The sequence below is a fragment of the Podarcis liolepis genome (assembly GCF_965112155.1).
Source record: "Podarcis liolepis genome assembly, chromosome: 3".
Taxonomy (NCBI): domain Eukaryota; kingdom Metazoa; phylum Chordata; class Lepidosauria; order Squamata; family Lacertidae; genus Podarcis; species Podarcis liolepis.
The window spans coordinates 71,848,690-71,862,185 of NC_139557.1; the positions used below are offsets into that span (position 1 = coordinate 71,848,690).

Below are 13,496 nucleotides of genomic sequence, written 5' to 3' on the forward strand. Positions count from 1 at the left end.
GACAGATTAGAGAACTGGGCCAAAACAAACAAGATGAACTTTAACAGGGAGAAATGTGAAGTATTTCACTTGGGCAAAAAAAATGAGAGGCACAAATACAAGATGGGGGACACCTGGCTTGAGAGCAGTACATGTGAAAAGGATCTAGGAGTCTTGGTTGACCACAAACTTGACATGAGCCAACAGTGTGACGTGGCAGCTAAAAAAGCCAATGCAATTCTGGGCTGCATCGATAGGAGTATAGCATCTAGATCAAGGGAAGTAATAGTGCCACTGTATTCTGCTCTGGTTAGACCTCACCTGGAGTACTGTGTCCAGTTCTGGGCACCACAGTTCAAGAAGGACACTGACAAACTGGAACGTGTCCAGAGGAGGGCAACCAAAATGGTCAAAGGCCTGGAAACGATGCCTTATGAGGAACGGCTAAGGGAGCTGGGCATGTTTAGCCTGGAGAAGAGGAGGTTAAGGGGTGATATGATAGCCATGTTCAAATATATTAAAGGATGTCATATAGAGGAGGGAGAAAGGTTGTTTTCTCCTGCTCCAGAGAAGCGGACACGGAGCAATGGATCCAAACTACAAGAAAGAAGATTCCACCTAAACATCAAGAAGAACTTCCTGACAGTAAGAGCTGTTCGACAGTGGAATTTTCTGCCAAGGAGTGTGGTGGAGTCTCCTTCTTTGGAGGTCTTTAAGCAGAGGCTTGACAACCATATGTCAGGAGTGCTCTGATGGTGTTTCCTGCTTGGCAGGGGGTTGGACTCGATGGCCCTTGTGGTCTATTCCAACTCTATGATTCTATGATTCTGTGATTCAATCTGATGCAAATTGGTCCAGAGCAGTTTTCCCTGTGTATTTAAATATATGCTATGCACAGTCAAAATGTCCCTACGGCATTCTGTGTCAACCAACTCCTTTCAACTGCAGCTGTTAAAAATCAAATGTTTTTCTCCTACATTTATTTAAAAAGACCACCACAGTTTGTCTTGGGCCCTGAAAGGTGCTTTACAGTTTGGCGACACCCTGATTTTGTGTTCTCAATAGACAGCCACAACAGGTGGCTTATGAAGTTCTTTGGTGAGCATAGCTAGTGCATGCTTGACAAAGGACCTGGATGTTTAGACTGTCTTTTAAAAAATATCTGAGCCTTTCAAAATAGCATTGTTGATATTTTAAATTAACATTAATCAGCCTAAATTATTATATGTTGTTAATTTGTGGTTTTAATTTTGTATGTTGTATAGGAAAATAGGATAGAGATATTAGAATTTTTAAAAAAATTAAAATGATTCTATTCTTCCTTTCAGTGCTGGATTGATATAATTTTGTGGTCGGAGATTAAACCATAGTTTCCAGTTTGGATGCAACAGAAAACTGTGGTTTAACAACCCTGGAAGTCTTTCATTAGAGCACAATGAGAGAAGGGGTGGGGGAAGCACAATTCTCATTCTCAGTCAAACCATGGTTTACTAGACCAAAATCATTACATACAACTTTGCCATTGATTTTTTGTAGTTTAGCAATACAATAAATACCATTTTGATGTCTCTATTTAATGCCAGAACAACTGGCTTACATGGCTGAAACTCTTATGAACCAATTAAAAATTCTGCCACCCAGTTTAGCATTATCAGTGGTTTCTGTAACAAAGGACAACGTCAGTGTTAATTTTGGTACTGTGTCATGACACACAGGAATAATATTAAAGTGAAAATGACCTATCAAATTTACTTGGCAGGTGCTAATTCACTTTGATCTATCCCTGGCCATAATAATTTCACGACGGCAGAGAAACCATACATATTTATAAATGTGGGAGCAGGCGGCTGTTGTTCTGTTTGTAATTTACAGCAACAAAGAATTCATTTAGATTACCATACTTGAAGTCCCAAGGTGACTCTGTCGTGGTTACAGGCCCCCTGCTGTGCAGGATACCTAACATAATAAAGAACAAAGCAAAAACAAGGCTACATTGAGGCAGGGGCTCCTGGGTAATCAATTCAGGTATTTACAGCTGAAACAATAGTACTGTGCAAATCAGCATCATTACTACAATTTGCTGATGGGAACTCCAGGGAATTGAGCAAGTGTCTGCCTGCAAAGCAGCTGATTAATCCAAGTTACTTATGTTTGGTTAATGCATTATTGTTTCCATCATAATTAACAATAAACGAGTACTTAGGGGTGGAAATGGGTAGTCAAAAGCCCATCAAGTGGACTGACAGTGCAGCTCTATCTCCCCACCCTCTACACTGACCATTATATGTGTATAAATTAGAAAACAAACAACATCCTTCACACTTGGGGCTGCTGTTGAGAAGCTCATTCACAGTGCAGTCCACTTCACCCTGTGTTGCACTGGACTTGCCTGAGTCATAATCACTGACAGCTTTACACATGTTCAGAGGAAACTCAGTAACAGCTTAAGTGAACCAGACATTTCCTAAAGGGGGATCCTTGATGTCTCAAGCCAGCAAGTGCAGATGCCTGTAAGGATGTATGTATCAGCCTGTTTCTACCCTGCAACAGATTTATTTATGTTCATTCATAAGTCCATTCCATCTGGTTCCTGCATTTATCTCCAAATTCTTGGTTTTTTAAAATCTATAAATAGGTATTTAAATAACAATTTTACCATAATGTACACATGTCTAAAAGACATTTTCTCCTAAAATACACATGTTGGTACTTTGATCTGAGAAGTGCGCTACCTTAGTCCAGTAGGTGCAGATCAGGTCAGTTCACACAGGAATTCACAGAAATCGACTTATTCAAGAAGCCTTACATGCACAAGCACACCCACACCCACCCACCCACCCACCCACAATTCCATTTCAATTTCTTATCCCTCAGAAAAGCATCTGTTTTGGCTCCATAGAATATGTGATACATAACATGAAAGGTACTATGCTTTTTTTAGTCAACTGATTTTAATCAATATGGGAATATACATGCTTTCAAAGGTATGTCAAACTATTTGCAGCACAAAAAATAAAGGTTCCTAGGTGTAATGCTGGCATTCTTTCAAAATGGATAAGATATCAGCAGTGAAATGTTGGATTAAGCCTTCTCATTTCTCTTAAGCATGAATTCCCCAGGCAAGGAGGAGGTTGGCTAGATGCTGGTTAACCACCTCTGGTTAAAAGGAAATTTGTGGTAGATGTAAATTACCATTTTGCCACACATCTGTCCTTAATGTGTGGTAATAGTTTTCTTATCATTTGGTAGGATAAATTATGGCAGGACTGCAGACCGAACATTGAGGAATTCTGGACCTTTGTTTGCCTCATGGTTAGTATCATCCATACTGTTGTTTAATGTGGGTAGTAAACTTCCTGTACATCTATTAATTTCCTGTTGTCCATATGCTGTTCTCCAAATTATTGCCTTCCTACAGTTTCCCCTCCCTCAGTCTGGATTTTCACATACCAGGGATACTCTGAAAAGGAGAGGCGTGAGAAAATCCAAATTAGTGGAGGGGAAAGTGTGGGAAGGCAGTGATTTAGAAGAGAACACCATATGGAGAACAGGAAATTAATGGATGTACAGGAAGTTTACTATCCACATTAAACAACAGTATGGATGAGCTCATAATCAACATCCGTAGCAATGCAGTAATCAGCCATGGTTAGAACTGGTGAGAAAGGAGAATGAATGTTGGACAGGGACTGGGAATATGGAGTGGGAAATCCCAGTGCCCACTTCCAAATCTTCTAACCGTGGGTAAAACATCCCTGCACAAGCTCCTGCAATGGGTCTCTGAAGCTTATATGCTACAACGTGAAGAAAAACCATACTGGTAAAGAGATCTTACTGGGCCTATTTTCTAGCAAGCTAGAAAACAACAGATCTCCCAAAAATTAGAATCTCGTATGGTCGCCTTTCCAATTCACATTACTGTCTCCAGTGGCATGCACTGAAAAAATATATTTCACGAACCAAATAAAAATAAGGAATTAAAAAATCTAGATAAGGTTGAATCAAGATGCATTTCAATCCTCTGATGGCCTCACTGGACTTCTTCCTCCAGTCAAAAACTATCAATTGCATTTCAAATGAAGCTAAGACAGCACAGTCTGAAATCTCCTGGTGTGCTGGGATGCAGGAGTGCCTTGAAGCCAAGGTGGAAGCTAGATTATTTGCATGCAGTGTGAAAGTTACAATACACTGATTTGCAAGCTGTTGAAAAAACATGAAGGAATTAATTCTTCTCTGCAGTCTGTCTCTCTTCATTTCCCAACATAAAATTCAACACAAGCTTAGGTTTGAAAACAAAGTGAACAAGAAGAGAGGCTAGGAAGTTCTTTGGTATTCTATTAACAGTGGCACAACGTCAGTGAAATGAGAAATGGTTAAAACATGGCATTGAGAGCTGAAGCCTACCAGGAAAAAGTCAGTAAATTTTATCAGGGTTTGAGGCTACATCTGAATCTAACCATCATATGGCAATCATTCAGAAAGAAGCCGCCGCAATACTACCACAACTCTGGAGACCTATTGCATTTGAGACAGGGCTCTTGGGAGTGCTGTGTGGAAGCAAGGTGAAAGATCTCCTCTGTGAGGAACTGGTGAAAACTGGGAATGTCACTTCTGATCCTCCTTCCTTGTTCAACACTCTCTGGCTGATTATACGTAGATAAAACTGAGACTGTGCACTGACATCATAATAGCAGCAAGGTTCAAAGAAGAAAGAGATGGACAATGACATACACAGGTCCAAAGCACGTTCATGGGCTTTCTGTATAATTCTCTAGCAGGAGCTCTCCAAATGACTCATTTATATGAGTTCCCAAGTTTTGCAGCATCTTGCAGAATAATGATCCTCTTCCTTACCCTCAAAAATCCACAGTCAATCTAAACATTGTCTAGAACAAATTTAGGTTCCCTAGAGGCTCACAGGTCCTGCATTTTAGCCCAAAAGTCTGCACCTGACAACAGAACTGAATTTGGGTTAATTTTCTTGACATCAGCTGGTTGGATGTCAAATCAATCTGCCTCCCTCCCCCCCCCAACAAATCAGATTGTGGTCAATTTGTTTGTATTTATATTCCAAGTCACAAAACTGATTTTTCTTATAATCAAAGAGCTGAAAATATAACTCTGTATACCAGTTAAACCTGTCCAGTTTAGATGATAGTCTTAGAGAGTGCATTAGCACCTCTAAAGCACTTACCGGAAGTGAACACAGTGAGACTTATTGCTGAAGGATTAGGTGGCATATCTAATCTCCTTGGTCTTGCTATGAGACTCCTGAGGCCGATTAGAATTCTGTCACATTAGCTGCCAATTATTGTTCTGATCATGCTGCTAAAAAGCCTGCCCACACATCTTCATCAAGCTCTTATCAATTCCAACATAAACTACAGTAACTAACTGACCAGACTGCAGTTTAGTATCTATCTGGTGCTTTACAGCAGGGAAGGGGGAGAGATGTACACAATTACTGACCCTTGCACGAGCCTGTCTTGTACAAACCTTGTTCTCTCTTCCTGAACATCCTTTTTTATTCTACTTGACTGTCTGGGTCATTATGAAAAGATAAAAAAAGATTAAGATCACTATCCACTTGGATAGATAGTATTTTCTCTTGGGCTACTTTGAAAACTTTTCAAATGAGTACTGAGGCTATTTAATAAACATTATACACAAATGTGTTGGAAGTAATGACACAAAGTAACCTCTTCTGTATCTAAACAAAAGTCATATACAGAGAGAGAAGTTGGGAACCCTTTCCAAAAGCGCATCTGAAGATCAAAGAATGAAATATTTACAGCAGGGAATACTGTATATAACATTATTTCAACTGAACTAGGGGCAAGCGTTTGTCAACAGTTCTTCTATACCAAGTCAAATTTAGCCCCAAGCCGCCATGTTAGGCACCATCAAACTTTTATACTATGAGCAAAATTCCTGAGGAGTGTGAAGTGAATTTACACATACTCTGACAGAGAAAAGCTGTAAATAAAATATGGCCTCAGATTCAGTAGTAGATTCCAAATGCTCTCTGCCTCCAGGGTTATAGAATTAACTCCAGTTTCAAGGGTCAAGTGATGGACTGGGAAGACCTAAAGCAGCAGTGTGGCTGAAACTAAGGAGGCATGGATCCAATCAACCCCCTGGATAGGAAACTGCTGGGAATCTCATTTAAAAGAAGCATAATAAACCAATATAGCAACAAAATAAAATACAACAAAGCAACAGGTTCAAAATCATGAAGTCAAATTATTAAAATGCAGTCTGAAGTAACAATGAACAGAGCAATGTCACAAATACAAGTTGTTGGGTTGTTGTTGTTTTTTAAAAAAAATGAGACTGAAATTCACCCAAGGAGAACTGTTGTCTCAGCAGCATGCTGAGGTCCCATGAATGCTACCTGGTCAAGATTTGCTGTTCAACCTGCCTCTCCTGAGCTCTGTTTTACAAACAGCCATTGCCCAATTATGTTGTGACTTGTTCCAACAATGTGAAGATGATAAGGACTGCATTGGGCAGGGTGTGTGTGCCGTAAGTCAGATAAAGCCAAATTCCCTGGCCTGGACAATCATTGGAGTTGAGGGCAATATCACCCAATGCATTACCTCCTCCTCTTTTGACACTTTCTCTGAGTCGGGGTTGAGGGGATTGAGACCAGAGAAAACAACTATTAGTGTCAAGAAAATCCTCCAAAATTTAAATACTGACTTACTTTAAAGGTAAAGGGACCCCTGACCGTTAAGTCCAGTTGCAGATGTCTCTGGGGTTGCAGCCCTCATCTCGCTTTACTGGCCGAGGGAGCCGGCGTTTGTCCACAGATAGCATGTGGCCAGCATGACTAAGCTGCTTCTAGCAAACCAGAGCAGCGCACGGAAACACCATTTACCTTCCCGCCAGAGTGGTACCTATTTATCTACTTGCACTTTGATGTGCTTTCAAACTGCTAGGTTGGCAGGAGCAGGGACCAAGCAACGGGAGCTCACCCCATTGCAGGGATTCGAACCGCTGACCTTCTGATCGGCAAGCCCTAGGCTCTGTGGTTTAGACCACAGTGCCACCCACATCCCACTGACTTACTTTACTTCATTGTATTTCATGATTTTTTTAGTGTTATCTCCCCATATATTTTTTAAAAAAACAACTATCATGAAAGTTTCTTAACTTTCAAAATGTATACAGAGTAAAAAGGAGAAACAAAACTGCCATTTTCCAAAGTTGATGTGAAATTACCTTTTTCTATAAGGCATTATTGAATATACTGTGAAGAACACAGAAGGGAGGGGACTGCACCTGGCTGCAGATAAAGATTGCTCATCAGCATGCAACAGTCCCTCCCAGCTCCTTTTAAGTTTATTTTCAAATGCTGAGTGGGGAAAAGTGTGTGGGGGGGTAACAATGTCAATCAAATTCTCAAATGAATCTGAGTACCAGAGTGCTGAGGTAGGGGAAAGAAATACAATTACAGACCATAAAGTACATTCAATCAGCAATTCTATGGTGCAGAAGCGGAAGATGTTGTTATTCTAACATTAGCACAAGGAAAAAGTACAGTAAACTAAAAACAATTTTGCCATTTTCAATTTATGCTTTTGAGTAAAAGTGAGATTCCAATCTATTTTGGTGACTATGAATACTGAACCAGGGCCAATAGTTATTCTGAACGCATTAATCAAGAGTAAAAGAGTGTGGCTTTTCAGTACAAAGGTGTGTTCCTTGCACAGAAATGCTGAGCAGCATCTTTGTTTTGGTGTGCTTGGCATGAGAGAGCTATAATGCATGTTTCCTCAGTAGTGCACAGGGACCCACTATCTTTTAGAGAGAACATACAGACCCGCTCAGCAGTGTAACTTTCCTTGCCTAATTGGCTCAACTAAATCCTCCTCCCTCGCAGCTGGTTGCTGTAGCAACACGTTGGGATTCTGCAAGTCCCAGCATTCCATAGCACTGACTACAGACATCCAATCATATGCCACTTTGCAGTGTGGCAATCACCTTCCATTTACAAGGTCACCTTGTTCAGAAGGTAAGTGGAATACTCTACTTTTTTTGTATAGATCTGGAGCTCACCGAAGGGTACATCTAAGCATCATGAGGGGATGTTTCATAACAAGAAGATTACAGTCTGAGAAACATTACTGGGGGGGGGTGTATGTATTGATCTACTGCTCTTCTACACCTCTTCACCCAAATAGGATAAAGGACCCCATACATTGCATCCTCAGAGAATTGAAACAAAGGTATCCTAGGAGGAATCTGGGATGCAACAGAAACACAGTCACCCATTTTCCCATATAAAATATGTCAACTGAAAATAAAAATCAGATGAATGAAGGATTATGTCTTGTGCAGAAACTGTTGTTTTTAAACTACAGAACTAAGTTAATCACTCCTGACAACTTGTAATAGTAGGACATAAAAAGAGCAGGAGGACTTGTTTATCATGGGCTGTAGAAACTGTGAGTCCCAGAACAAAACAAAAAATATTATTATCATAATCACACTCATACTCCTCCTTCTCATCCCACCCTTCACACTAATGCTCCAGGGTAGGATACAGCAATTTAAAAGCACAATGTTAAAAACAGTTTAAAACAATTTACCGATGAGAAGGTTGGTGATTCAAATCCTCGCAAGAGGGTGAGCTCCCATTGTTCAGCCCCAGCTCCTGCCCACCTAGCAGTTCAAAAGCACGTCAAAGTGCAAGTAGATAAATAGGTACCACTCCAGCGGGAAGGTAAATGGCATTTCTGTGTACTGCTCTGGTTCACCAGAAGCGGCTTAGTCATGCTGGCCACATGACCCAGAAGCTGTCTGTGGACAAATGCCGGCTCCCTCGGCCTATAGAACAAGATGAGTGCCGCAACCCCAGAATCATCCACAACCGGACCTAACGGTCAGGGGTACCTTTACTGCAAACATACATCTTGGGGGGGGGGGGGAAGGTCAAGGCAAAGAAGTGCATCTTCAGCATTTACTGTAAACTTTATGTTGTGAACCAACCTGAGATCTACGGTTGAAGGGCAGTATACTAAACAAACAAACAAAGTGAAGTTGCCAGCCAGATGCTCTTTTGTGGGCAGAGTGTTCCACAATTTAGGGGCTGCCACAGAGAATGCTCTCTCATGGGCCATCCCCCTGAACCTCTGAGGGTGGAGGGCACATATTGTTCTGGTCCTGTATTGGCTTATGAAGCACCTGGATCTTACTACAGGAAACCTATTGTGAGTTGACTCATGCCTGTGTGTTATGTACATCAGTAGCTGGAGGATGGGCTAAACAAGGGGAAGGGCCATCTTCTAACACCCTGATCACCCTTATGCTGGCTCAACATCTTATGCTGGAGGTCTCCCCCCCCCCCGCCCCGTGGTGCTACAATAAGACTGAACAGCATGAGACTTTGGGTTTCCTATTCTACATTTGGAACTTTAACATGATGAACAAGAGAGAAATGTTAATTCACTACCATGTTAAGCTGTCCACCAACAGGTACTGTAAGACATCTGTGGTTATTTTGGAACCTGAGATGCTTGGTGAGGATAAAATAACCTGGTATTAAAGTAGGACTGAACTACTAGTCCAATGAGCTTTGAATGGGATTAGTGATATATTGTGCTTCACTTCCAGCAGCAAAATGTTTTGGGTCAATCGGGTTCATATCACATGACCTTGAATCTACACGAACATTGCACCCTTAGGGGAAAGCACTGAATGTGTGGATCAGGCTATGAGTCCCCGTCTCCCCCCCCCCCCATCTTACTGTTGTTCCAATATCTATGAAACACAGCACCATGGAACATTGCTAAAGTGAAAAGCTGGAATAAGATGCCAGAAGACAGCAAAACACCTTTTTTATATCATCACAGCAGATAGTGGAAACTCATTTAAAGTCATAATTCTCCTTGCTATCCCCTTTCCTCACTTTCCCTAACCTTGCTGTCTAAGTTTCTTTCAGAGAATTAGAAGAAGAGATAGGGTGAAAGGGATTTCAAAGGTTTTTCTAGACTCTCTGCTGGCTCTTTTTTCATGAGCTTAAGAACTGTTTGGTAATGAAGGAAGCAATATTTTTCACTTTTCCTTTAGACAAGAGAACAAAATAAAATAAAAGAGCAACATAAAAGCAAGGGGCACATGGACACCGGATTCTGTCTTTTAAGCAGCCCACTCCCCCCACCCCATATCTCACATATCTGAAGAAGCATTTCATTTATTGTGACACATTGTAATAATGCATTTGAAAATCTAAGCTCAACATACAAGGCAGAGCCAGCTCATAGCTAGTTTAAACTAAGTGAGAACACTACTCAAAGGAAGAAAACTTCACCTTCTTAAAAAAGGAATTACAGTGGTGAACTAATTTAAGATTCTCTAGGAAATATTTCTAGCTATTATCTATGCTTTAATAACATCCAGGCTAGATTATGATAAGCAACATACATCTGGCTGCTTTTGAAAAGTGTCCAGCAATTGCATCTACTGTAGAAATCAGTCCATTGTATCCTTGCAGTAACCCTGTGGGGTAGGTTTGGCTGAGAGGCTATGACTGGCTTCAGGTCACCCAGTGGACTCCACAGCCAAGTAGGAATAGTGGTGGTTGACAAGGAAAAGTAGGTATAAAAGGAGAATTCCTGGATGCCAATATCCAAGTCTGAGGCAAGTACTCTTTGGTTAAAGCCACAAAATATGCAGCAAAGTAAAGCATGAAAATATAGGCTGTTAGACTTTTAAGATATGCCCCTGTGATTTCCTTCCAAAGTTCCCCTCTTCCCCCAGCACAGAAAAAGACCACACATTTAGTAAGTTTGAAATGATTTACTTACTAACCCTTCAAAGATTCATGTGCTTTTCCATGCATCAGTCAGAAAGCATAAACAGTAAAACTTGGCTTAGTTACAATGGTGAAAGTTAATAAATTATTGGTACAGGAACTCAAGGAAGGCTTGTAAGAGCCATGCAGCTAAGCTGCAACAACCAGCTTAGCTTCTTCACACACTGAACTTCTCTGGTAGACTTGGGGAACAAAGACTTGATTACCTAGTCCCTCTCAAAGTGAGCTACTCCTGGCAGGACAGCTTATGCTATGGTATTGACTTAAACATGTTGGTTATATGAGGCTGGTCTCCCAAGTCCTGGTCTGACACTCTAGTCACTATACGACCCTGGCTCTCATACTTGATTCCAAGTGGAAGGGCAAAATCTGTAAATGAGAAGGAGCCTTTGATGAATGGAACTAACTTCTGACTAACAGACCCAATTACTATAATGCACTCTATGTGGAGCTGTCCTTAGATGTGGTCCAGAAGCTGCAGCTGGAGCAGAATGTGGCAGCTAGGCTGCTAACTAGAGCGACCTATCAACAGCACATCACACCTGCACAGAGGGATCTGAGCAAGCTGTCAATATGCTACCATACCAGGTTGAAAGTTTTAATATTGGTCTATAAGGACCTTAGCAACTTAGAACCAGGGTAGCTGAAAGATTGCCTTATCTCCACAAACTAGTTCAGTCACTATAGTAATCAGGGGAGGAGCTTCTTGTAGTCCCACATGGTCCCAAGGTCAGAACTATGGTGACATGGAGCAGGCCTTTTAGTGTAGCAACTCCAATATTACGAAACTCCCTTCTGGTGGCATTTCATCACCCACTGAAGACATTTTATTCTTCTACCAGATTTTCCAAGATGGATTATCCTAGCCTGGTTGCTGTTCATTTGGGAATAGTATATCATTTAAGTAGGGTTCCCCCCCTCCCAAAAAAATATGATTTTTCATATATCACATGCTGCTTTTGAAATTCTTTTGAATATAAATGAGTTAAGAAACTTTCTAAATTTCTTAACACACACACACACACACACACACACACGGATAAATCAGCTCAATATTAAGTGCTCCATGGAATTTCCATTTTAATATACTTTCCAGCTGATTGCACAAAAGCAATGCCTCAGCAGCACTGAAGTCTTCTACTGTAGAAGCAGACAACCATTACTATTATACTATTATATCCACATATGTGCCAATAAAAAGTTAAAATGTACCAAGTGAAGTGGGTGACACCCCCCAGGGCCTTTTCAACAGTGGCACCTCTTATGGAATAACCTGGCATAATCTGTGTAGTAGACTTTCCTCAAGTAGATAAAGGCCTTCTTGTTCACTCCAGCCATTTAAGACAGTATGGGCCACTGTTTTTAAAACATGTTTAACTTGGGAGGTGCAATAAGCTTGGATGTATTCAAATAGTGGTACACACCTTACCCCTTTTAATGGTTTTATGCTTTAATTTGCATTTCATTTGCGTTTCCTATTTATTAGCAGCACTTTTTACTTTTAACATGTCACGTCATAAATGTTCCACAAAAAGCAAAAAATAAGAGCACATATTAGGAAACTGTGTTATGCTGAGCCCAGACCATTGGTCCCTGCAGCTCAGGATTGTCTACACTAATTGGCAGTGGCCCTTCAGGATTTCAAGCAGGCATCTCTCAAGTTTTACCTGGAGATGCCCAGGGTTGAATCTGAGGCTTTCGGAATGAAAAGCAGAGATGCTCTATACTTGGTTTATGGCTCTTTCCGCTTAAACCTTAGGATGCGTACATGACAAAGATTAACTTTGGTTTGTGATCAATGTAACCAACCATGGTTCAATAAGCACTACTTAAAAGTCTTGGAAATCAACCTGCAAGATAAGTCATGAGCCCTTTACAATAAAATACTTAATCCAAGTAAGGATGCTTGTGGTGCGTCATCTTTGGAACCACCACCCAAATTTAGCCCAAAGCAAAATCTAAAACAAACAAAACTCCTGAGGCATTTCAAAAGATGCTACAATAGTTTCAATACAACTAGCATTTTTTCTCTAGAGGGTCTCTGATCTCTAGCCCACTCCTTTGTATTCTTCTACAGAGTTCCTCCTCCATCTCATTACTATGACAGAAAGGGATTATGAATGAGAATAGAGAAAGCCAAAGCTGTGTGAAAATCATGCAATAAAAGCCATCTTAAGAACAAATTAGTGTTTCAGGATTGCTAATTAAATCTTCCCAAATATGTTAGATACAGACTTCGTCAGTAAATCTTTTTTGTTCCCTGTCTTTGGACTCATTGACCAATGCAAAGAAAATGGGAAACCATCAGGATTTAACATCTGATTTAATTTACTAGTCTTGTGATGGAACTACTAAATAGAACTGTTGAATTGTGTTCTGGGGTTTATACCAAACTGAACTAAAAGAGAAGATGAAATTGTTTGAACTGAAGCCACCACAAAGGTCTGATGATGTAGAAAAGAAGAATCATATATTCATATGAAATACCCTGCAAAGTCTGCCCAGCCACGTACATTGGACAAACAAACAGACGAATAAATGCACGTATCGCAGAACACAAGAATGCCGTCAAAAAAGAAGAAAAAACTTCCTCTCTTTACCAACACATGAAAGAAACAGGACACGAAATTAATTTTGCAGATTCCAAATTGCTCTTTAACATGGAACATCACCACAAGAGAATAATCATGGAAGCCAT

At 40.6% G+C, this 13,496-nt stretch overlaps 1 protein-coding gene across 4 annotated transcripts in view; it reads right to left on the reverse strand.

Moving 5' to 3' along the window:
* The window catches only part of PRKN (parkin RBR E3 ubiquitin protein ligase), a 618,246-nt gene that overhangs the window by 272,460 nt on the left and 332,290 nt on the right, over positions 1-13,496 (reverse strand). For 2 of the 4 annotated variants that reach the window (XM_083496543.1, XM_083496541.1), the window contains exon 7: positions 1,876-1,935. The exons of the other annotated variants lie outside the window; for them this stretch is intronic. In XM_083496543.1, the coding sequence (XP_083352669.1) occupies positions 1,876-1,935 (60 nt within the window). The remainder of the gene's footprint in view (positions 1-1,875; positions 1,936-13,496) is intronic. 4 annotated transcript variants of the gene reach the window in all.